The sequence below is a fragment of the Ischnura elegans genome, chromosome 2 (assembly GCF_921293095.1).
Source record: "Ischnura elegans chromosome 2, ioIscEleg1.1, whole genome shotgun sequence".
In the NCBI taxonomy this organism is placed as follows: domain Eukaryota; kingdom Metazoa; phylum Arthropoda; class Insecta; order Odonata; family Coenagrionidae; genus Ischnura; species Ischnura elegans.
This window is the reverse complement of record NC_060247.1, coordinates 54,964,501-54,989,500: the sequence shown is the minus strand read 5'-3', so window position 1 is coordinate 54,989,500 and position 25,000 is coordinate 54,964,501. Positions and strand designations below refer to the sequence as shown.

Genomic DNA, 25,000 nt, shown 5'->3' with positions numbered 1-25,000 from the left:
TGTAAAATGATATATCAAGGGAAGTATCTTGTAGTGTTGATTCTCATTCACTCTATCTTCTTACAATTTAAATTGTACTATTTGCAATGAAAGAGACTGAGCTGATTGGCATTCTCTACCTTTGGTGTAAGGTCAGATCCTCATTGATAGTGATGCCTCACAGTCAAAATGTTATTGAAAGTGAAGCTTTGTTCAATGCAATCAATCCTCTTTGAATTGATATTAATGAGAAAATACAATGCTTTTATATGCGTGGAAGTTTCACTGGATGAGTCTTAAATCAGACTCAAACATTGTATATTATTCTTATCGGTATCATATAGTTTGTGAGTTTGCTCCTCGGGCTCCTTGATGGGCTGAGGACATAAAGTCAGAATCTGTACTCTTACATTGGTGTTTAGAGATGTCAGATACAACCTTTTGACTTACCTCCTTTGTAGAAGCAGGCTGGTAAATAATTTTGATTACAATTTCTGTTCCATCACACACATTCAAGATGATGCATCGCTGGCTCTGTGACTCTCGACTAGTATGCAATATTTTTTGCTGCATTGACAAATATATTCTAGACCTTACATGTTAATGCAACAAGTAAGTAAGGATATATTTCAATCTTGTTTTGTAGAGACTCTTGAAAAATCCTTGGGGTATGTGATCAGTGATTGTGCAAAAATTATTTGATCTTCTCTTTGGAAGTTGTATTCCTAACCATTTTTACGTGCATTTATCTTTCTTTAAGTGGCCATTAGCATTAGAACCCATCTGGTGTGGATCTTTGCAAAATTCACATATGCCTAGAATGAATTTATGTAGTTATGTAAAAGTGCCTATATTTTAATTCCTGTTTACTGGTATCAGTCATCAATAATTAAGAGAGATTAAGTTTTAAAAAACTAGGTGATTGTAGAGTAGGTAATATGACTGGTTTTCTCGATATTTTTTTCTTTATTCAAGTATGTACATAGTTCGAATTTGATGAAGTCTTACCAGCCAAGCAAACTTAATATATTTCTATGTGAAATGCATACAACATGCTTTATTGTCATGCTGAGAAGTTATCTTACCAAAATTTTGGCTTTGAAAAACATTAATAAGAATAAGAATAAATTAACTGAGCCACTACCTAAAGATGAGACCTGAAATGTGTCTTAAATGTAAAGTATAAAAAGTTAGTTTTGTGGATAAAAATTTTTTCTCGCGATTCAGAAATTGGTAGCTAGAAGGTTTTTTTTTGCATTGGAGTCAATTTCTTTTATGTGGTTAAATTTTCTGTAGTTAATTTTAATATCTTATTTTTTTAATTCCTAAAATCTTTTTGTGCTCTCAATGAATAAAAAAATACAAAAAATAACTTTATTTCAGAACAAGTGAATTAGATATTTGCTATGACACAAACATTTTGGCTTCATAATTACTTTAAATTGGATAATAAGAGCACTCATTCACTCATGCCTTAATATTGCATTTTATAAGTATAGATACATTAATTCACAAACATGTTGCAATGTCAACAGATTGGCAAATTCCATTCGTCATGATAAGAAAAAATCACATAAATTATGTATTTAATAAGTTGATGAGTCAGTGGTTTTGGCCACAAAAACTCATGAAAGGGAAAAATAGTTTGGTTATTTTTTTTCATTTGCTATGTAGTTTTTTGATATGGTTCAATGTTTTTTTTTATATGTAAGTGATGATACGCTTTAACAATTTAAGGCTTAAAATTAAAATATTTTCTCTCTCCCTGGTAAATTTAGTATACATCCAAGTCTCATGATTTATGAGTACCTTCTGTCTTATAATCAAGACTTTAACCCATCTGATGTTAATGTTGACAGTCGGTCTGAGGCCACAAGATGCCCATAGAATAGTGGACTGAAACAGCCTCATAAAATTTTGTGTTTGCTCCTCGTATAGAGAAGCAATCTTTCAATCCTTGTGCCCTGGCATTGATCCAGTAAACCCTTATCATCTTCCTTCGATATGTATCCCTCCCTTGCCAGTGTTGTCCTTCAATTTCCTTCAATCTCCATCACAAAAGCGGAGACTCCAGCATGCGGTGGTGCTGGCTTGAACACTGGCTTTCTCTTCTTCATTCTTGCCATGATTGTGTCAATTATCCCATTCTCAAACTTATCCCCTTCGTCCTCCTCCAGATAATCCTCGTACTTGAGCGTGTATATTTTTTTGAGTCCTACCCTCTCCATTGCCTTGGCCGAGAAAGCTGAGGTGCAGTCAACCCTGAAAAGAGGGTAACCGAGCTCCTTTGCCTGCTGCAGGGTCATCCTTATCAATGCGGTCGCCATTCCCTTCCCTCTCCACTCGCCGTCCACTGAGAGGATCCGCATTTCGAGCAACCTTTTCACCCCAAACCTCTGGAAAACCTTGCATTCCCTGTCAATGTGTGCCATAAGGTTGAGGATACGCTTGAACTTGGGGTCTGGGCAGAGCATGGCTTCAGTGGCTAAGTCTTCACTTCCTTCGGGTGTTGCCTCAGCATTCAGGGTCACTCCGACGACATTTCCATTCATGGCATCCACGGCCATCAGCGAAAGGTTGTGGGACAGGGCCTCCCGGCAGTGGGCCTCAAGGGCCTTGCAGCTGGGACGCCCATCTTCGGGGCATTTCGGTTGTCCATCCAGCAGACCTAGGGCAATGTTTAGAGGTTCATCCACAAAAAATGTCCGCCGGAGGAAGGCCATGATCCTGTCATGGTCCTCTGGCATGACTGGGATTATTTCAAAGGAAGGCTCTGCCATTACGGTCCTGAAATTAAGATAAAGAGGGAGATTTAGTAAGCTAAATACAGAAATTGATATACATAGAGGAGAAAAAATAAAAATGAAGTGCAGATGTCATTTGTAAAAGTTATATCTTAGACTGTTTATTACAGATATGACTTGGTTTAGACAATTGTGTCTATAAGTTTGGTCTGGAAATATAATGGTTTTGTATAATAATGTTTAAGGGAGACCATACTAAACCTATATATGTACAACTCATAAGCAGTTGCATTATTAAATTATGATTATTAATTGTGGAGGTAAAAAAACTGTGACAGCTGGTGACCTTGTGGAAATTTTAAGCTGAATCTCATTTACTGATTTTATGTTGGTAAATGCTTAAGAAAATTAAGGTAAAATTATTATACATTGCATTGGAGTATACAAGTAAAAATCTTTTGATTTTTTAAATTCCAATAATGCTTTGCACTTACAAGAAGTGGGAGCACGTCTTGAGAATGGGTAAGAGGTAGCTAGCTTACTTAAGAAAAAATTAAAATTGGTCATACAGAAATAAATGAAGGGCATGACAACGTCAAAGTATTTTGTAATAACTATCAATGAATTTTCAGCTATCCAATAAGCCAGGAAAGTTAGGGTTGGGGAAATAATTAGAATTGTGACAACTGAGGATAATGTGAAGCGGCTAGGTGCAGGAAATAACTCTTAAGTAGTATTCTGAACCCACCATGAATACATACTATGCTGAAGAACCATGAATGTCATGCATCTGTATATTTAATGTAGGGTAAGAAACAGAACTTGTTTATGAAGTTTTGAATGTTTATTCTAACATAAATAGCAAGATAGTCCTACATAGTGAATCCAAAGCAGAACAGGAGAAACAGGACAAAGGGAGTTTGTTAATTATTAAGTCAATGAGGGTTTCTTAGTGGGAAGTGATACAGGTTGGATCACTATTTATTGCAATAAAACAAAAGATATTAGCTTATTGAGGACAGATGACTATGTGAGGAGATGCCTATCATATTGTTTGATGATTTTAATAATGATCTATTGTAATAGATGATTAATAAAATTGTCCAACATTACACATGAAAACTGAAAAAGAAGTGCCAATTTTCTTCTGAAAAGCGAGTATCTCATGTGACATGTCATTAATATCGCTTGTTTGTGGCTACAAGCCCGTAACTAGAACCAAATACTTCAGTGCTTTGACCATGACAACTTCCAATATGTGATTACAGCGTTCCACTTCACAGCCCTCAACGAAGGGCCTCTTGAAGTCTCTATTAAACTCCAAAATGTCGGCTGTAGAGAAAATTACGTCATCCATTATCCAAAACTGAGAAATACATCAGTATTCGCTTCGCAAACTTGCTGAAAACACACCCGTTTTGCTCACCTCTGGGCTGAGGCATTAGTAAAAAAAAACCGGCCCATCACCTGTCTCATTTCTCAAATAGGCCACCAGATGTCAGCTACTTTGATTCCAATAGTAGTGAAGGCATTTCTCACTATTCACCTTATAATAATGTAATACATTTTTTGCACTTGCTGATGGTAGTAAATATATTAAAGCATTTAAAAAAGTAGGTTATACTATATGAATCGTGTAGGAAGTTGACTTACCTAGTTCTAAGGAATTTAATTGTAGTTTCTTTTGCTCAAACTAAAGGGATCATAGTTTCCATTATTCTTGCTATCATGCTACAATCATGAAACATCACTAAAATCTCATTAATATGTATGTAATATTACCTGTATTTTTTTAAAAATAGTGACTTCCACTTCGATAAGTACAGATATATCTCTGCCTTTCCAAAGAAATGAAACTTTAATAGCACCTGCTGTCCGATACCTTTAGTGCCGTGCGGGGTATCTAATCATTAGGATGGTTTTACAATTACTGGTGAATTTTTTGCGAGAAAAAATATTTCTGTTATCTACTCATATTTGTGAAGATGGAACATCATTCTTGGTTTCGAATCGTGTTTATTTTCGCATGCTTTCAATGAAGTTTTCAATGCAGTGTTGTATTCGGAATTATTCCTCGCAAAGTTGTGTTTCCCGTTCCTAAGGTAAATAATTCTTGTATTTGATTCGATGTGCGTAGACATGCTGTGTAAACGGTGTTGGTTTGTAATGCCTCATTCAGATTACGATTGTTCCAGCAATCGTTGTAACTACCGTGCATTCACGCAACGACGGTTAAAATATGTGCCGATATCTAAAGTGAACGAGAAATTGACGGTCTACAAAGCTGTTGAGGTATACGGTCTACAAAGCTGGGTCAACATATTACTGTGGGCAGTCGTACGGTAAGTAATTGTAATTGTAACTTTAATTTTACTGATTAAATCTAAAAAACAGTAATTTGTACTCGTAATTGATTACTTTTTGTACTAAGAAGCTATAATTGAGCCCAGTTTGTTTTTCTCAGTACTTTTATCAACATTGTATGTATATCACATTCACTTACGTCGCATTTGCCGAATATTCGTGCATGAGTACCAATAGGAGTTGAAACAAATAGACACGAGTACATAAACATGACGATGACACTGCGATGGTGTGGAGACAGAATGGAACACATGGAAAAATTTCTCCTCGACCGGGAATCCACGGACTTTCTGCTTTCCGGGTAGGTGGTCAGCCGTGCCCGGAAAGCAGAATGCCCTCGATTCGATTATCGGTCGATTTTAAAGTTTGAAAAACAACGGATGTGTATATGTATTAACGTAGAAATATTGCTTCCATCTCGCTGGCACATGGATAATAATCATTACCTTTCCATCATATTTTGTGTTGGTACCTAATTCAGCCCTGCTCAACACTTTTCTCGTTCGATAGCATTGGCCAGTGACGTACCAACTTCTTTAGAAATGTATACCCCAGAAAAATATACGTATGCATCAAAATGTGCGTTTGAAACTTGTCTTGAATTTAGATATGGTCGGAATTGTTTATGCGCATCAAAGGGTTCTAAGCAATGAGACGAGAAAAATGTACGAGAAAGTCTGCTGAGATCGACTTGAAATACCTATCATCTCCAATTTACGTCACATCCTCTCCCTTGTTACGGTCAATCTTGTTGAAATATTTTGCGATGCGTTTTCTGTAATCCTTTACGTGCACGTACGAATACCCACAGGAATGTCGCATGCTACGTCACAAGGTAATAGCGACGGAATGCTGCTGAATTTTGTGGCCTTGCACGAAAGCACCATGCCAGAAAGTTCCTTTACTGGGTGATTCCAAGGCAAAGGAGGTCTGTTCAAAAGGCCCATTAAAGCATCACTTTTTGCCGTCCCGTTTTTCAAATTGAAGTTCTAGGTCCTCGAGTTCTGTAAAATGGGTCACTAGCAACGTTGCCTGACCAAGGCAACACTGAATTTGGTTGTTAATTGTAGCTCGATAGATTTAGATGCCGATATATGTATTTTAAGTTCATTCATTAATTATAACACAGATGATGGATTTAATTGGTATTTATGATATTATTTATTGATCTTCTGTTGAATAAGATGCTTCCAAAGTATTTGAAACCATGTCTGTGAGTTATATGACGCGGTCATTGCTTTTGTAAGCCAAAATGATAAGTCAAGTCGTCAGTATGTGTAAGGTTTCCTAATTGAGCATATTCGATCAGCTCTCATAAATTCTCCTCAACATTCAGATAGAATAGATCTGTGTTGACCGACATGTAAAGATTTGTATTTATTAGCTTGCTATTTGGTGATGTTAATCGTTATTGCTTTTTTTCATTTTTTGTGACCAAAGACGAAACATTCACGCTCCCATGTTGCAGTTTGTGAATGTATTTCTTTAAAAATATTTTCAGAGCCCTTGATGCTGTAACCCCACTGATTTATTAATTTCAGTGATTCAGTTTTAGTGGACCGTACTCTAGATATTTTCTGACATACAGGATGCTAACTAACGGATCTGGACGTATCTGTTCTTCCTTTGCATAATTTATATCAAGTCTTTTAAGGGCCTTTAGTGATATTATTGAAATCAGACGAAGTGGCCGAATGTGTAGAGCACTGGGGTGCGGATTGGAGGGTCTTACATTACAATCCGTATGAAGTAGTCTGATATCCACAATTTAAGTGTTCATGGTACGATTTTCTGGTTGTTAAAACATCGCTGAAATCCGGCGTAGTCTTCACGTGCTTCTCATATAAACGGGCGTGAGTTGTTCTCTCTACCAACTTATGCTATTGGTTGATGTGGTCATACTGTGTGGTATTTGTTGAAAATTGGATTATACTCAGTATGGTTTAACCAAGGGCTGTTCTTTATATGGCACTGCAAGTTGGTGGAGGACTGGCTTTTAAAGTTTTTTTATTACCCACTTAAAATTCGATAGATTCGTGTATTCTAACTTCTGTTGAAACTTTACGTGTGGCATTAATTTTTCTTGAGATAAAAATGTCAGCATTGATGAAACTCTATGACCATATTTCCGTCAGAGAATCGCCTTTTGCTGTTTATTCTTTGAATGGGTACATTCCCTCGCCAATAATTTTTTCTGCTAACGGGAGTACCTATAGTGAAATGATGATTTTATCAGCAATATTCTATTGTCTCCGAAATGGCGTAAGGGTAATTGAAAAAATAAAATTCAGTGAATTTCAACATCTTATCAAAATCTATATTTGTTTTAGATTTTTTTCTTTTTTATTATAATTTCTTATATTATTTATTCGTCTCTTCCTCAGCCCTGTAGTCGTCTTTAAAGTATTGTTATCTGATAGAAGAAGTTTGGGTTTCTACGATTAAAATAGCTCGTAATAGAGCCTAATGTCAGACGAAAAGGTTTTAATTGCGTTTATGTAAGAATTTATAATATCATTTTGCCATAGCAATGCTATTTTCTTAATAATATTTGTGAATATATTTTCCTCCTCTAAGGAAATCATTGGGTTGAATATTTCGTTGTTAGTTTAGCATAACATATTACCTTTAAGTGCCGATTTTTTGATGGGGCTAAATTGTGTGGTGTGGTTTCGCTCAAGTCTGCTGTTGGTTAATCACTAGCTGGTAGCATTTATTACCCAAGACTTGGATAAGCTTTCTCTTTGTTTTTTGTCTAGAAACCTTCTTGGAAACCTTGAATCTGTAATTTGAAAGCTGTCATTGAGATTTCCCGACATGCTGAATGCCAAGGTTGTCCAGCATCCCGGAAGCCGTCACTGAGGGATAACTCCATTGCTACATTTTCTTTCTTTGTTATAAGTTGCAGAAAAATGGAGTATTCGGACTCCACTGTAGTTCCGAATACTTAATTTTTCAGGAGATCCCTACCAATCAACCGAGAGCAAAGGTAAAAAGCCATTATTACTGGCAACCGGTCTTAAAATATTCAAAAATTCCTCTTTTTTCAGAATATATGTTGTGGCAAAGAATCAAATTTATTCTCACCATAGGTATTTTCTATGATGAATTAATTAGGAATTGCCGGCTATCAAAGAAAATCTTGTCCTGTGTCGATTAAATTGAAATAATTTACTCCATCTCCTTGCTTATTGCATATGGCATATTGAGCCGAGGTGAATTTGAAAGAATAATGATAAGATCTCTTAAAATTTTTATGTGACATAACTTTGCAATGGTAAATTTGAAGTGTAAGTTATTTGACCATTGTTTAAGTATCTCATTTATTTTTTATTCTCTCACAATCCTGGTGATCAATGCATACTCGACATTAGATGGTAATCAAACCGGCAGACAAAGATGCCAATAGTTCAACGCTAACCGTGGTTAAATTACATAGTAAAGTATGTAAATTATTATGTAAGGTAATTAAATTCTAACAGATTTTTAACGAGCAGAGAAAGCTTTGTGAAAGTATGTAATTGGCCTTAGTCATGAAGATATAACCTTCAATGTTTATTTATTGTGATCTTATTCTATTTGAGAATCAACGAGCTGTCGTTAGAAATCTGGTGAAAACTCATTCTAGTAATCGTTTTTAAATGAGTAAATATACCTATGTTTAGGAAATGAGAACACTTTTGAGCATGTATTGCCTAAACCACAGAAGTGTATCAAGGTAAAATTATTTATCGTTATTGTATGGGGTGTTCATAGTCGGCGAGCTGCGCTGTACGCTATTCCGCGCCTAGTCGTCTTGACCAGTGCTAAGAAACCTATTTACTATCATAATTTTGCATAAATTATTGCAAACATTATTCTTTTGAAAGTTGCGAAAGTTCATGAAAATTCTGTGCGTCACACCGCTTGCCGAGTTGTGAGTTATTCCTTCCTTAATTTCTCATTAGCTCTGGGGAAGGGCTTGTTCACCATTTTTTTCAAATTTCGATCGCGATTATGGTTGAAAAATAAAGTGACTCGCATATTTCCGTTTTTCGATCCGTCGACTACCTTTCCAGCTAGTAGCAGAAAAATATCGATGGGCTCACCACATTCGCTGAAAAGTTCATGACGTCAATGACACTAGCTGAGGGGCTGATTCTCGCTCATGCGGTTCGTTGCCATAAACACTCTAATTAGCGATTCTTTCCGTCAGTAATCACTCTGAACCCTGAACGGTTTAATCTTTATAACTTAAATGACGTCACTTATTCATAAAAAGTGGGCGGCAACTTTTGTATTTTTTCATTTTACAATTATGAGAAAATGACCTACTTAAGGGTGGATGGGGATATTTGGTGGAACTGTGTAACAGGAAACATAATCTCAGATGCACTCATATTGTATTTTCCACAAACTTTTTAATGGTCTGATCCAGGTTTCGATACTATAAACAAAGTAAATCTCAAAGGATACTTTTGAGAATGGCATAGTCTTCAGTGTCGAAATATGGGTATGACTGCTTAAAAAATTGTGAAACATACAATCTTAGTGTATCTGTGATTGTTTCATGAGAAAATTCCTGAGCGAGGAAGGCTTTTTTCGTTAAAACTTACGTTTCCCCAATTATGTACGAAAAACTATCTCAGTGAGTTTGCGATTAAAGGTCTGACTGAACGACCCCATTCTATTTTTTCCCGGCTGCTTGTATAAAGAATTGATGCAATAAAATACTTTAAATGCAACAATTTGAGATTGAAGCTGATGCCAACCAGAGAATCGCATTGTCTGACCTCGACCATGACCAAGAACGAAGGGGAAATACACAGCTCTCTTTCTCTCAAGCCGTGAAGGTCGAGTGTCCGGGGAGGCATTCTTTAAACCTGCTAAGCGATTTTACCTTTTTTTTGCACTTATTGGTGCTGCGACTCATTTCTCAACCGGACTCGAAGAGTCACGATCGCTAGTTGGCATTCATGGTCGTACCAAGGTTCTTAGTTCCATTATGTTTTAAGTCAATGACCTTTGTATTACCTGTAATGTCGTTGTCCTTGGCCCTGACAAAAACTTGCTTGCGTCGAGACAAATTATGTTTAACTCTAGGTAATCATTTTTGAACCGGCATAAACCAGCGCTATATGGAGCAATAGAGGAAAATTCCTTCCTGATGAATTCATTCGGTTGGAATTAATCTGATTACTTCATTGGCTTATGGTTGGTATAGCGAAAGGGGTCTCGATGGTTTGGAGCGGTATAAGAGTGAGCTGAGATTTCTCCATAACGTGTGAAGGTGTGTTTTCTTCAATGAAAAAATGAAGATACTTTTCTTTCTACCGGAACACGCCTGATAGGTAGGTACGGATGCTAGGACGAGAAAGGAAGAGAGATATAGAAGAAATGGGTTGTATACCCAGTATCATATGCATTAAAATAGACTTTGCTGTTCTAAAAGAGCACGGATTGCCTATAAGCTCTCGCAACTCCGTTTAAAAGTGAGATGATTATTAGTTTTTCTTAGCACTGGTTGAGGGAAGTAGGTGCTGTGCAGTGTATAGCTCTGCCAGTATTATTTTTAGTTTGCTATTAGAGTCCCTCTCGGTCACAGCCTTCGTAATAAAAGTGACATATTTATACAGGGAGTAATTATAATTTTAAATTCTCTTGTATCACTTCAATCTTTCAATATATTATCCGTTACATGGCCGTGGTTGCGGTGTCATGTGATCCGTCAGCATGAAAAGGTTACTAACTTCTGGTTTATTCTATGCAGAGGATATTGCTATTAACCATGCTTGTTACATAATATACTTTTTCTAAAAATCTTTAACTTCTATTTTACATTTGCTGATGCTGAGCTCATAGCAATCCAAGTATGTACTGTTCAAAGTAACGTTTTTGCTGTTAATATTTATTCTGCCGTCGCTGCGACTGATTTAAAATTATTCCTACACTATCAAAAATTATTTAATGGGAAACCCCTTTGTTACACTGAGCACTTCGCTTTTATGAATGGGAGGAGGAACTTGGGGCTCGGTGCGTCAACGCATTATTTCTCTACGAATTACCGGTAGCTCTCCGAGAAAGTGGTATATTCTCTTTGAGGATTCTTTGCTACAAAAAATGAAAAAATTGGGATGAATATTCTTAAAGTAGGTAAAAATAGCAAATCAAACATCGATAATGGAAGAAGGTAAAATGATGATAAGTGGTGCCTACAAGATGAAAACTTTCAACGCAATCAATAGGAAGGATATATGGTATTACGAATTTGGTTGAAGGATTGAATTTTTTCAAAGAATGAAATTTTTATTTTTCTGTCTAAAAAATATACTTTCTGTAATGATATAAAGAAAATATTTTTAGCAGTGAAATATGCGTGGGTGAAAATCTATTGCGAGAAATAAAGTCCATGTATCGACAGGGAAAGTAAATGATCTTCTATCAGTGCTAATTATTCCTTTTATTTTAATTCAACGTTCCAATGTACGAATATGTTCTGCATTGTCTAAAAAGTTATATGAAAGCCTGAAAACTGTATAATATACACATACCTATATTTAAGAATTTTCGCTGAAATTTGCCATTAAAACGGCTTTTTTTAATTGCCTTTAACAGTTCCAAAACACATATTAGCTTAAATTCATAAATTTTTGGTCAAATCATGAAGGAAAAAATGGTAAAACCCTGAGCTTAATTATCATTCGTGGAGAAGCGGGCCAAGACTCATTAATGTGCGTATTAGGACTTGAACATCGGATGTATGACCTGCGTCGCGACAAAAAACCGCCACTTGTGCCATTGACCTAAGTGTAGCACCGGCAAGTTTTATTTCTTATGTAATGGTCTTACGTGAAGGCGGCCTAGATAAACAGAGACGACGAGTCATGTTGCGAACTGGTCTAGGCTATTTCTTCGGAGGATTCCTTCGCACTTAAAAACTGAAAGTTTTGAAGCCACATGCCCTCGAATCAAATGTCATGCTAATTATCGTAAATACTAATCATCATCATCATCATTAGTCATCAATCCTAAGATTGGTTTGACGCAGCTCTCCATTCCTCAAATATTACTCACCCTTATGAAATGAAGTCGAAAGAAAAAAAGAATAAGCTGCCCATCTAGATGAAAATGCCTTTCTCTTGATAAGTTGATTTTTTTTAAATGTCGCTTACCCTTTGATTGCAATACATTGCACTGATTTTTATACTTTTAGAAGAAAAAATATAATTTTGTGAAACATTACGAGTCCTTTTATGACTGAAATAACTGCAAACAGCATAGATTATTTGCCACGCACTATAGTAATGAACTCATTGGTGGTTGGTTCCATTGGTTAAGTTGGTATCATTATCCAGTGAAATTACTTCGTGAAGATCTCCTATTGAGAAAAAGTGTTACGATTTCATTATCAATTCTAGGTCTTAATTTCTACTATATTATGAAATCGGTCGTAAATATGAAAAAAAATACATCTGGGGCTCTTTACGAAATATACATCTTTATACTCTAGTAGTTTAATCTCTTGCAATTGAAGTTGGAATCTTTCACTATAAGTACTTCAACTTATGATCCATTTGATTAGCGTGGGTAGGGTAAACTATATTAATGGAAGAAACAGGAATAAATAGTATGCGCATATGAATATTATATGGTGCAGGGAGTTATATTCTTTTCCCTGTGCTATTCCATATTCTTTTCCCACTCACTCAGTAATGGCATTGGTACAGTTGGAACTCGAGTATTTTAGGCTGAAGAGTCTAAAAAATGCAATCGCATATAAACTTTAATATCAATAAAGACGCTGATTCACCCTTACCATTATAAATGTGTACTTGGTCCTTACTAACTTTCATTGCATCTTAAAGATAAGAGATCGGCATCTTGCAATATAAGAGATCGGCTATAATTTTGGAAAATGTATAGTGTTTCAGCTATTACCCTTTTGACGTTGAGCGAGTGGTTTGCCGCTCTTAGAAATGTAGTGGCTTGCGAAAAATAAAACCAATAGTTTTTGATAGTACTAGATGAGGACAGTATTTGTATTTAAATGGAATGAGTTTATCACAGAAATCCTTCAAACCAAACCTAGTATTTTATTTACATCGCGTTCGTCTATATGCCTCACTTACTTTGCGCTCTTAAATTCTTTTCCAAAGATACCTTTGTTTAGCCTTGAGAGTATCTCAATCTCCGGTCGCGTCGAGAATATTCTATGGACCGCAGCATAGGAAGCATGCCAAATTCTTCACTTCACCATACTGCCCAGCTTAGGAAAGTTCCAGGTTCCTGGGAATATTCCACGAAAAGTCGTGTGTCAAACATCCTTTAAGACTTATTTCTTGTAAATAGTAATAATATCTATAGTAAGACTTATTGCTACTCTATTTTAATCTAATTTGTGTAATCTTATGAGTATTTAAGTATTCTAACTTATTTTCTGCTTGAGATTTTCGCTGTGCTGAATTGCAGCTTCATATTTTTCGGATTGGCTGCGTCGATGTTGTTTTCAAAAAGACGTTTCGTGGCCTATGGTGTTCCCATTTTCAGATCAGGTCTGAGAGTAGAGGTCAGATCTGATCTGAGGATGTGGCTTGCATAGGCCACGAAACGTCATCTTGCATTCAATGCCGATGCAGCCAACCCGAAAACCGTGCAGAGAACTGCAATTTTAACTTATTTTTGATCCTAAGTAGCGGATTTAATGACCTAATACTTAGCTGTAGTGACTGCGCTATCTTTAATTGTGTTCAGAACGTAAGAAATTGAGCTTTTACTAGATAATTTATTTGCTATCAAAATTACCTTAAATAAGGCATGAGAGTGAGGGTTAACGTTTATGTCAGGGAATTTCCGATTAAAGTTATGGTGATTTGCTCCTAAATTACGTATCAGCAGGGAGACTTTAATTTTCTCGCAAATTCAGTCCAACACCATTAATCCTATCATATTAAAATTTGGTGAAAGAGGTCACAGAATTCGCGATTGATTAAGTGCTTTTTTTCTTATGATCGGCTGTCTTTATTTGGCATGTACGGCATGTATAAAAGAAGATTCCGATTGCTACAGATGGCATGTTATCCTCGTTTTTGGGGTGTTTGTATTTTTTGGTCTCTAGCATGTTCTTTTAAATAATTTTTCTAATTTTCGGGGCTCTTACACAAGTTTTCAACTAATTGGAGCAGCTATTTTCTAAAATAGGCATACTTTTTGTTGTGGCTTTTCAGAAAAGTAAGGAATTATTGCAGTGCTTGTTTTTAATTATTTTTGTTTATCATTGAACAATAATTAAGAATTATCATTCAATAATTATTGATGCTATCGAATTATAAGAATTACGAGAATGCAACTCAATCTAATAACACTTTGCTAAGAGTTTTCTAGAAAAACTTGGTCTAATGAAATTTACTTCAATCGTAAGTAGTTTGAAAATGAGCGCGTGAAGGCATTGGGTTATACGCATGGCATAAGGCATTGGGCAGCCACATACGCATTCTGTGTTCACGGTGAGTCCAAATACGAATCTGAAGAGAGGAAATCCTCGCCACGGAGCCCAAATGAAAACAATCCTACAGCCCAACCTGTTCGTGGACGTAAGTTTCCTCAGTGCATTCTACCCGCTAGGGCATACCTTATTTATCAGAATTGCTCGTCTTCGTCTCCTCTTCTGTCGACTGTGCGTATTAATATTTTTTGCCAGTTCGACTTTTTGTTGCATTTTGAATGTTTTTTCCATACGCTGGAAACCTGGGCGCTGGAAAGTTCCTTTCCTTTGAGTATGTCCGAGGGTCATGGCTTGAATTCATTTGCTCAAGTGCACAGATATCTATTCAAGTAAACTGTAAGTAAGGCAGGGGAATGTATCACCAGCGCTGACTGAAATACTAATTTTCCATTCGTTATAGTGTCCGGTGTCATCACTGCTGTGTTAGAATCATAAACAGTTCTCATTGTGGGAATGTGAACGTGAGAGGGATGTTACATTTATCCATTCTTTCATTCCACTTGGCACCTTCTATTCCGTCATCGAATCACAAACGCGTACGAAGCAATCGATTTAAACCGATATTATCATTTATAATGCGATACTCCCCGCGGATATTCTTCGATACGTGTTACCCCTAAAGGTGTTCTTCGATTCTATCACCTCATAGCTTTTTTTATGAACATGCATTTTTATTCAACAGTTGATTTCACTTAGTGATCATGGTTTAATAAAAGTAATGAAATATTTCAATTCTATCTTTCACTTGGTTAAAGATCGGAATACCCTCCACCGGCGGGTACTTATGTGTTAAAATTGATTGATTATATATTAATGCATGTTTGATGGCTGATATTGGCATTATTAGCCACCTCTCGGGTGGTGCATAAAATGTTTTTCTATTGTCAATGATCATGACTTATAGAATATGGTATTTTTAATAAATTTGGACTTTTGACACTGAATTAATGCTACGTCATGTGATTTAAAATTTAATAAGTCTTGTAATTAATTTCAGTTTTTTATGTGGTTCAGTTTTAATATGTATCATGTTAGATTATGGTCTGACCTAAGCGATACCTGCTATTTACAAATTTCTTATGAATAATTTTCTTTTTATGAGTCCCACTTAGTTCTTCTTAGTTCTTCTAAAAAATTGGTTGCGATTCCTCAGTTGACGTTAGCAGTAGTTTGCATTAGCTAGTAATCGATCGTTTCTATCGTATTTATGTTATAATATTGCATCGGCACAACTTATTACAATGTAGCATCCAAACATTAACCTAGTAATGTATCAAATTCCCAAAAATTCGTAATTCTATTTAATAAACGATGAATATTTTATTAAAATTTGGTGATAATTTTTACCTTGTTAAATTATCCATAGGTGTCGTGAATCTATCATATTTTCATGGGAACAAATTTCTGTTAATATTATTGGTACATGTAAAGAGGGAATATTGTTTTTACTTGGAAATTTTCTTGAATCTGAATTCCACTTCGCTAAATCTTTTTGTCGCTCACTATCTCAGCTCCCCTCTGGAATTATAGCTTTAAAAGATGAGCGAAAATAGCCAAAATAATTGTACTTATAATTCACAAATATGTGAATATATAAATATAATTGTTTTGGTTAATTTCTATCTGTGTTATTATCCATTATTCACCATACTGTCCATTATTGTTGCGTAGCCGTCAGGCATATGTTTTCACGAATGGAGTGATGATAACCGCTGTGGTTCTGACTGTGAAGGTATGAAATTGTTTTCGCTAGATGGAACTGCTATATCGTACCTGCAAACGAGCTCTCGACTTAACTTTGGTCTCTACCACCTGAATTTACATTTCAAAATTTTAACTGCTCTATTTCCCTTGCACTCGCAAAATTATTTCGACAAATCGTAATTAATCGGATGATAATTAAATGAATTGAGATCTATGCTTCTTTCTACCATTAACGCCTTGAAAAGTTAATTACCCAGTCTCTGTGCCCAGAGTACGGGCGAAATTGCGCAAATCATTCGTGAAAATCGTAAAGTTACCATCATTATCCACAATTCAAGTGAACTAAACCGTTTTTAAATTTAACCGCGAATTATTTTTAAAGAGCACTTATTTTCGATGTTGAAGACTTGAAGCTGCTTGATTTATATTTCAACTGCGGGCAACGCTTTCTGAAGAGCACTTATAATGTTCCATCACCTCTTGAAGAAAGATGTCCACAAATAAACAATATTGATCCAGTGCGTGCTAATAATTTTGGTCCATAAATATGCCGTAGTTACTATCCCTTTTCACTGATTGAGTACTCTAAATCCTAAGTATAAAATTCTAAATCCTTAATCCTAAAATAGGGAGCATGTACACCTTTTCACTTGGGAAACTTATGTATCGGTGTTTTGCAGCGAGTATTCGCGCCTGCTGAGCGAGGTGGAATGGAAGCTCATAGACCCGTAGCCATAATCCTCTCCCCTAACCTTCCCCGCTTTCTCCCTCCTTGCAAAGCAAATCGGCACGCGATCCAGGTGCATGCGTTCAGCACACACTCGGAAAGAACGAAGGCATCAACGGACGATCACGCCGGTTCCATCCGAGAACGGTATCGCACTCTCTAAAATCACACATCCGCGGGGCTGCTACACAAAAAGTTGAGCCTGCTACTGCTTACTTTTTCTCGATCCTTCTCCTCCGGCGTCTCCTCGGTCTAAACCTGCCGCTCCGGACCACATCCCGGGCGACGAAGTCCCTGCCGGAGTGGTACGAGAGGGTCCTCAGCGTGGCATCTGCCATTTCGTGGCACGCCGAACGCGGAGAAGTGGGACCGCCGAAGACCGTCGACTCTTCTGCTGAGCGCCCGGTGACGCGACGGTGGGGATTACATCGATTGCTATCGCAAAAAAATGGGACGAGTTCCTCGCGAGACTTTGCCACCCACCCCACGCTTTTTTTCTTCCTCCTCCTCCTTCTCCCGTCAACTTTTTTTTCGCGAAAACAACTGTATAAGGCGAGAGAAGGGCCCAGGGAAGAGCCACCACCTACCTCATCTTCGGTGAATTCCGTCCGACTAGGGGAGTCGTCCGCGCGGCGAGTGCGAAACTTTTTTAAAGACGGCCAACCGCGTGAGTCCTCCTTGGTCTAGTGTGAAGGCGACAGGATATTTCCCGCTAAATAGTCTTCTCGCGTTTCAAAGGGAATATAAGTGTTAAGTTTAGTTTTAGTGTTTTTCTTTTGAGTGAAGAGTTCTCGTGGTTTCTTCGTGGACCTATTCGTTGATCAGCCGGCGTTTCGTAGCGAAAGCCGACGAAAGACCAACGTTCAGCCACTTTGAAGACCTGTTCAGTGTCTGTTACTCGAGGTCAAGTTTTTAGTTTCCCTGATTACATTGAAATTTAAAGCTGCTCTGTATTTTATCTGGTTTACGTCATCCATATCTAACAGGGTGCTGCAAGGTGTTTTATGCTTTGAATATATTTTAGACTGATAACTTCGTGAGTTTGCTGAGTAAAAGTTCAGTATTTATATAGACAAAACAGAAATATAAGGCAGGAAAATTTTTATTTCTAATTATTTTTAAAATTTAGTTTTGAAATTATTATGGTAGAATCCAAAATGTTACTGTATGCGTGAAAATGTAGCTTTGTTCATTTTGAAATTTGTAAAAACTGCGAAAGATCAAACTCATTGTTTAAAAAAATGCATATTGCAGGAAAATAGAGCTCTTAGTTTTATTGTAGCATCCACATTGCAAATAATGAATTGTAAATAAAATTCAGGGAATGAAAGTATCTTGCTGAAACCCAGATATTGTAAAATATTATTACACCTACTCTCACTCACTTAGTGCTTTAACCCGAAGGTTGGTATGCATAGGCGTAAGTAAAGCTCACCTCAAACTAAACCAAGGCGTGCGAATTTCACAAATTCAGGGTAGGGCGCGTTCCTTTCCCTGGACCAATTCGCACTTCGAGGATTATGTTTGCAGATGTCCAAAGACTTCACCTAGGACTTTTAGATAAGCAACTAAGTACGTGTAATTAGTATTATATTTTCTCGAAATGAAATGCTGACTAGGTAGCGCTATTAATTAAATAATTTTGGGGCATAAGTTTTAATAATCCTCACAGGAAATTGGATAAACTCAGAAAGACACTGCAGAATGAAGCGTGACAAAAACTTTGACCAAAAGCGACAGGCACCACAATCGAAAACTCTTCAACGCATGCGCAATTACAAAGTTCACCCGATTTTTGGCTCGCATTCGCCAATAAAAATCAAATAACCATCCTCAAGAACCGTGGTGAAAAGTTGACTTACCTCGCGGCCAACCTATGTCCGGTGGTCCGAAGCACGGGTTTAAGGTGTAAGTAAAGTGTGCTTGATTGTATGTGCCTAGGCGTGTGCTGCGGACGTTCTTTAAAAACATTCCCGTCCGGTCTGGTAAGGGGGAAGTGGGGAAGAATGGTTAAGGAGGGGAGATTGCCCCTTCTCCCAGAAGTTCCTCCATAGAAGGGAGGAGTCTGTGAGCGCGGGGGGGTTGCCTACGAAAGGGCTGAGGAAGCGGATGGGGTTGGACCGGCCCGCTGCTCGTCGGAGGGCACTGGTGAAGGGAAGTATAGACAGGAAAGGGTGGAAGAGCGAAAAGATCCACGAGGAGTTCAAACGATTGGATGCTGGGAAACTCTGAGGCTGGATGAAACTCTTGGATGCTGAGAATGTTCAGAGACTGCCCGATTCCTGCTTGAAAGTTGTGTGGAGGACTTTTCAAGCGCAACACTTCGTCCGTCGGATGGGACGTGGTCCCTTTGGCGCCTTTTGTTAAGAGCAGGTTAACACCGACGCCGGGTTTCTCTCCACCCATCCTTCCATACCCTTCCGTCATGGCGAAAATGGCCTCAGCTGTCGGTCGCCTCCTCTAAAAGCGATACAATGGGCGAGTTGCTTGTCGAAACGTTGGAAGGAGATATGGAGGGTCTTACCTGGTGCAAAAACCCGAGAAATATTCACTGCTACTTGGATTTGATTATTCTGTATCCATTTGAAGCAGTCCAGCTGACGGCAAGTCTTTAAGTCGCAGCTGTTGCAATAGTGCTGAGGTGAGCCATAATTAAGTATCATTTTCAACATTGTGGGTGAGGATTTAAATCGCGCGGCGGTCCATTATGGATTCTTGCCATTTCGATTTCATGTTGACTGAACTACTGTTTTTTTTTTGTTGAGGAATTTCACAGTTTTTGCGACTTACGGTTTTCGTTAAAAGTTTACTTTTGCATAATTCTCCACCCATTTAAAGCAGTCAGGTTGACGGTGAGTCTTCTATTTAGGATAGGAAGATGTACGTAATTAATATTCTCCAAGATTATTTATACAATAGGCCTCTCCTTTCTATTTGTCTTTCCGATAACCCTTAGCTGCTCAAATTCTGATCAGGTTGTCTTATCAGACTGAACAGATTTTAAGAAATGGCCCCCTTACCCTGAATTTGAGGATTTCGCAAACCTATGGTTTAGTTCGATGTATGCTCTACTCCCACCCATGCAAAACCATCTTTCGGCTTAAATCACTGAGTGAGTGATATTAGATTTAATAATGTTTTATACAATCTGGTTTTCAACGGAAGGCTGTTACCACCTGAATTTTATTTAAAAAGATTTACGGCAAGTCTTCCAAACAGGATATTAATATATACCTGATTACTTTGTCGCCAAGATTGGTTGCACGAGGCCTCTTCCTTTGACTTTTCCTTTTGATCACCTGCAGCTGCTTTAAATTTTGATCAGATAGTATTATCAGACTGAATAGATTTAGTTCAGATCCGATTAGATTTCAGATCGACTCTGTTCGTGATTTAAATCAGGTCATTTCCTGGCCTAATTATTTCAGGTTTTATTAAGTTCCTTATATGCTCGAGATCACAGTTTATTAAATTCCTGAATGAACATGATCCTGTTTGATCACAAATTTCAGTGCGGTCAGGGCCGGATAAGGATTTTACAGGATCTCTCTCAATGCATTATCCCAAAACTTGGTTTGTTTTGGTTAATATAGAGCTTACTCCGGACTAACAATAAAAGACAGGCGTAAGATATTCATTCATTTTGTTCGGAGGGCCAATTACTCTCCCAGAACCACCTCTCATTGCGAGAATGTTAATATTGTCTCGGATTTCTTTTTTTACACTTGACCACTTCTTTGACATTCTTTTCGTGTGATCATTACCGGCTTGCTAACCGGCAATGAGATTTCATACTTTCGCCAAGGTATACATTTGAGGAATAAGTTGCTAGCTCTCTTTAATATTCCACACCGAATTATATTTCCGACCAAACAATTTAAGCCCATTTTCGTAGTTAGATAGGGGCTGAAATTGTTACTTAATACTCAAAAAGTTCCTTGATTGTGGTATCAATGTTTTGAATCTCATTTCGAGTCGGTGAACTGTGGCTTGAAGCATTTATAATGTCTTATTATTTCACTTATTAGTGAAGTTTACTAGCTTAAAGTCTTAAATTGGTTTTAATGCATCAGTTTTGTTTATAAAACGCCCTTTTGACGTGTAGTAGTCGCAAGGTAGAAAATAGAAAAATTCACGAGTACCATTCGCGGCTTCTCAACCCTTCTCTCTCCCCTCATTTCCCTTAAGCATTTGCTGCACCGCTCTCCATGCGATATGGGATTCATCTCGTATAATTTTTTTGCTTTGATTGAAATGTGCATGTGGACATTTTTATAATGATTCAAATTTTTCATATCGGCTATGTACGGAGGTTTCTAGTGTCTTTGTTCACCTAATTTATTTGGAGAATTTGTTTCCGTAGAAAAACAAATTTTTCATATCGGCTATGTACGGAGGTTTCTAGTGTCTTTGTTCACCTAATTTATTTGGAAAATTTGTTTCCATTGTTTCGATATAATCTGTTAATAGATAGCCAACTTTTGCAACGCCATTTATGTAACTCAGTGGCATTTGAAAGCCCTTCTTAATATGCTAGGTACTAAAAAGATAGTGATGCACGAATTTCCTATCTGACTGGCAAACGTATAGCCACACAGTCTTTTATCCTTGGCAGTAGCTAAAATTAGCTATTACCAAGGCCAGGCGAGTGAGTAGCGCTAGGCGCTGCTGTTAAGTTATTATTTCGCAGTTACGTCTCAGGATCTCCAGATGAACAGGGTCGTTGCCTTGATGAAGAAGCACATGTGCATTCCTTTTCGAGTGGTTTTCCTTGAAGTTATTACAAAAATATTCATCGCTAACTCTTCCGAAGCGGCTCACCCTCGAGAAAACTACTCGTCGCATGCGGTGGAAAAGTAAGGGCACCGTCCCTTAATTTAATCACAGTCTCCTTTGAAATCAAATTTATATGGGTTATAACTCGCTCAGAGCTTCAATTCGTTGAGTATGGCGGGTTGACCCCACCAAGGACAAACCAATGGCGTGTGAATTTCTCTAAATCAGGGTAGGGGACCAGTTCAACCGTCTCAACGACCTTGCACCCTAAGGATTTTAAGCGGTGTAGAAGACATCCAGAATTAGAGTCTGAAAACTCCCTTGGTTTCCTTTGTGAATAATGATATGGTAATAAAGATTCAAGGGGATGGTATAAGAAATGGACTGCCAATACTTAACTATGTGATTCAGAGCCCTTTAAGAAAAACTTAACTAAGCAAGTTCTTGTAGCCTTATGCGTGAAACGCACGTAATATCTTGGAAAGAGTTATGTGTGTTAAGGTATATAGGTGGAAGAAATAACGTAAAGTTGTTCCTTCAACAGTTTGAAGTCACTAATCACAGTCAGTTTGAAGTTTTCTAATTTTGACAGATTCGTCTCCAGAGTATATTTGTGGATGTGCAACTTTAGGCGAAACTTATTTCCGCCACTTTTTCTTAAAAAATGACGGTAGCTGTTATAATACTGCTGGAGGGAGCCATAATTAGGTATTGTTTAAAAAATAGTGAGTGACAATTGAATTCACGTGGCCGTCCGTTATGGATACTTGTAGTTTACAATTCGTGTTGACGGTTAACACACTGCCTCATATTTCTTCCTAGAAGGATAGATATAATGGAGGTAAAAAATATTTTGAAAGTAAAAGGTCATGCATAGCATAATGCTCGCTTACATTCCTGCTGCTTGTTGGTAAATTTACTAATCGTGAGATTGAAAAGATAAGTTTCAAGCTCAGTTTTTGTTATGTGGCTCACCGATCATAAATTGTGGAACGCGGCTTTGCTTACCCGAATAAAAAAAAATTATCCCAAATGTCAATCATAACTCTTCAACTCTTTAAGGCCTTTAATCCATGCGTTGTCTGCACGCATGTGATAATCCATTCTGTTCCTCCTAAGAAGCTTAAAAAAATAAAGTTGTCTCTAAGCTTGATTAATGATATTAGTGTTTGAGTTTTTCGGAATTCCGTCATCGAAAAACCCTCGTTGCACATTACTTTCCTCAGGTGCTTACGTCCGGGGGTATGGCGGTAACGTAATGTGTGGGGGCTGTCAGGGTGGCGGAGGCGGGGAGGATAAGGGGGATGGAGAATGTGGCCTGAAGGCGTCCGTGACACGTATGAAAGGGAAGCTGCTTTCAAATTGAGGGGTAAGTGGAGGTGGGGGCGTCTGTAGGGCGTGGCCGTGTGCCCTGAAGGTTTATGGTGGGATACCTAGTCTGTATCTTGGGGAAGAATAAAAGAAATACGCAAGGGGATTGCAGGTATTGAGGAAAGTCAAAGTGGTTGGAATGGGATGTCTGTCGTCGTGTTAAGAACGCAAGAAATCGAGAAGGAAGTCACGGAAGACCAAATATTTAAAAAATCTTCTTAATTTTAATGATTTCCGGCAATGTTCCTTTTGCGTCTTTGCCGTGAGGTGGCTCTCAAAGTCACGTATACCATTTAAAGGTGCAGAATGAGGATGGATAAAAACAGATATTTAAGAAAATATGGATTATCTTACTGCTATAGTAAAAAGTACAATACTAGAGTCAGCCATGCCGAAAAAAGGTGAAAGTATGAATAATGATAATAATAATGTTAATTATCACTTATAGTTAGAGCATATACCATTAGAAAAAAAATAAATGCAGATTCTTATTCCTGCAATCGATTTTCGTTTCCTCGTGATTTAAGTTGAATTTTGGAAAAACATAAAAACGATGAAAATTTATCGTTTTCGGCTTACTGTCCTCTTGACGGCCATCATTATGTTGTTTCATGTAGTTTGATATCTTTTTCCAAATTTATTAAAAACTCCTTTGTTAGAGTTGTTAAAAAGTTCACCTGTCATTATTTATTCACAAGTTTAATGCGTGATAATTTTCTTCACATACTTTAGGCTAATTTCGTTTATAACCATGATACGATTTTCACCGGGTCATCCAGCGTTAAATAAAAATCTGAAAATTTCTCATATATCTATACATGATTTTGGACCACCGCGGTGCACCGGTTCCGTTTCGGCAGGAAATTATCTGGACCAGTCACACGTGGTGGAAACAATCGTCCAGAAATTTTTTGAAAGGAATATCAGGTGGGTCAAGATGATCCACTAATACGATGGCGAGACCTAATGAATAAGAGCTCGGAGTGTAACAATGGGTGCCTAAATGGGCATAAATAGCGGAAAACCGAATATATTGGAGGATATTGGTTGGCCATTGGCAATCGATTGTCTTCTGGAGTGGGGAGTAAAAGTTTTGTTAAATTTTTTTTTTAATTTAGTATCAACTTTTTTATCACCATTAAAATCTGCGAGAGATAGTAACACAAAGACTCAACGAAGTTATTTGCTTTCAAAATCGAGTTCCTTTGCTTCTCCACTCTACTTGACATTGGGTGAATATTTTTTTTCATTTCGCAAAATGAGATATTACTAATATTTGTGTGTATAAAAATTATCTGTCCCTCGGTTCTAGTATTTTCTTCAGTAAAAATAAAATTCAATAAGAAAGTGCTACTCTGATTTCCTATATGCAACCCTGCAATTCCCTAAAAATTCGTTCCCTGATCCCCATTCTCCTACTACCACCATGATAATTACGCTTTTGATTCTCTTCTGGGACTTTGTTTTTCCTCCGCTTGGTTAAACCTACGTCGCTACCGTATCCTCTAAACGCTACCGTGTTCGAAATTTCTACGCATATCATACTCTTAACTGTCCTGTGAATTAGTTTCCTTTGCTCGTCGTCGGAATGTGTATTCTTTAGTACTATATAATAACTAATTAGACTCAAAATTGTGATTTATTTCAAAAATCTCAAGTATTTTAGCATCTTTGAATTTGCTATTGCTCGATAACGAACGTACGAGTATCTAATCGTACTCGATATTCGATTGTGAATCTGCACTTCGCAGGTACGTTTACTTGCATTGGGGCTCTTTATAGCGTGAATGAACTAATAACGTGGCAATAGTTGAGCACTAAAAGTATAAAAATTATCTTTTAACTTTCTCAAGT

The 25,000-nt window shown here is 37.4% G+C and overlaps 1 protein-coding gene across 5 annotated transcripts in view; it reads right to left on the bottom strand.

The window, feature by feature from the left end:
• Positions 1 to 1,339: 1,339 nt before the first annotated feature.
• Positions 1,340 to 25,000, bottom strand: part of LOC124153752 (arylalkylamine N-acetyltransferase 1-like) — a 194,584-nt gene continuing 170,923 nt past the window's right edge. For 2 of the 5 annotated variants that reach the window (XM_046527103.1, XM_046527105.1), the window contains one exon: positions 1,340 to 2,766. In XM_046527103.1, the coding sequence (XP_046383059.1) occupies positions 2,013 to 2,759 (747 nt within the window). In that variant the 5' untranslated portion in view covers positions 2,760 to 2,766 and the 3' untranslated portion in view covers positions 1,340 to 2,012. Of the gene's footprint in view, positions 2,767 to 17,215; positions 17,368 to 17,586; positions 17,721 to 18,861; positions 18,965 to 25,000 lie in introns of those variants that run through there. The other 3 variants (XM_046527102.1, XM_046527104.1, XM_046527101.1) reach the window with 3 other exon arrangements.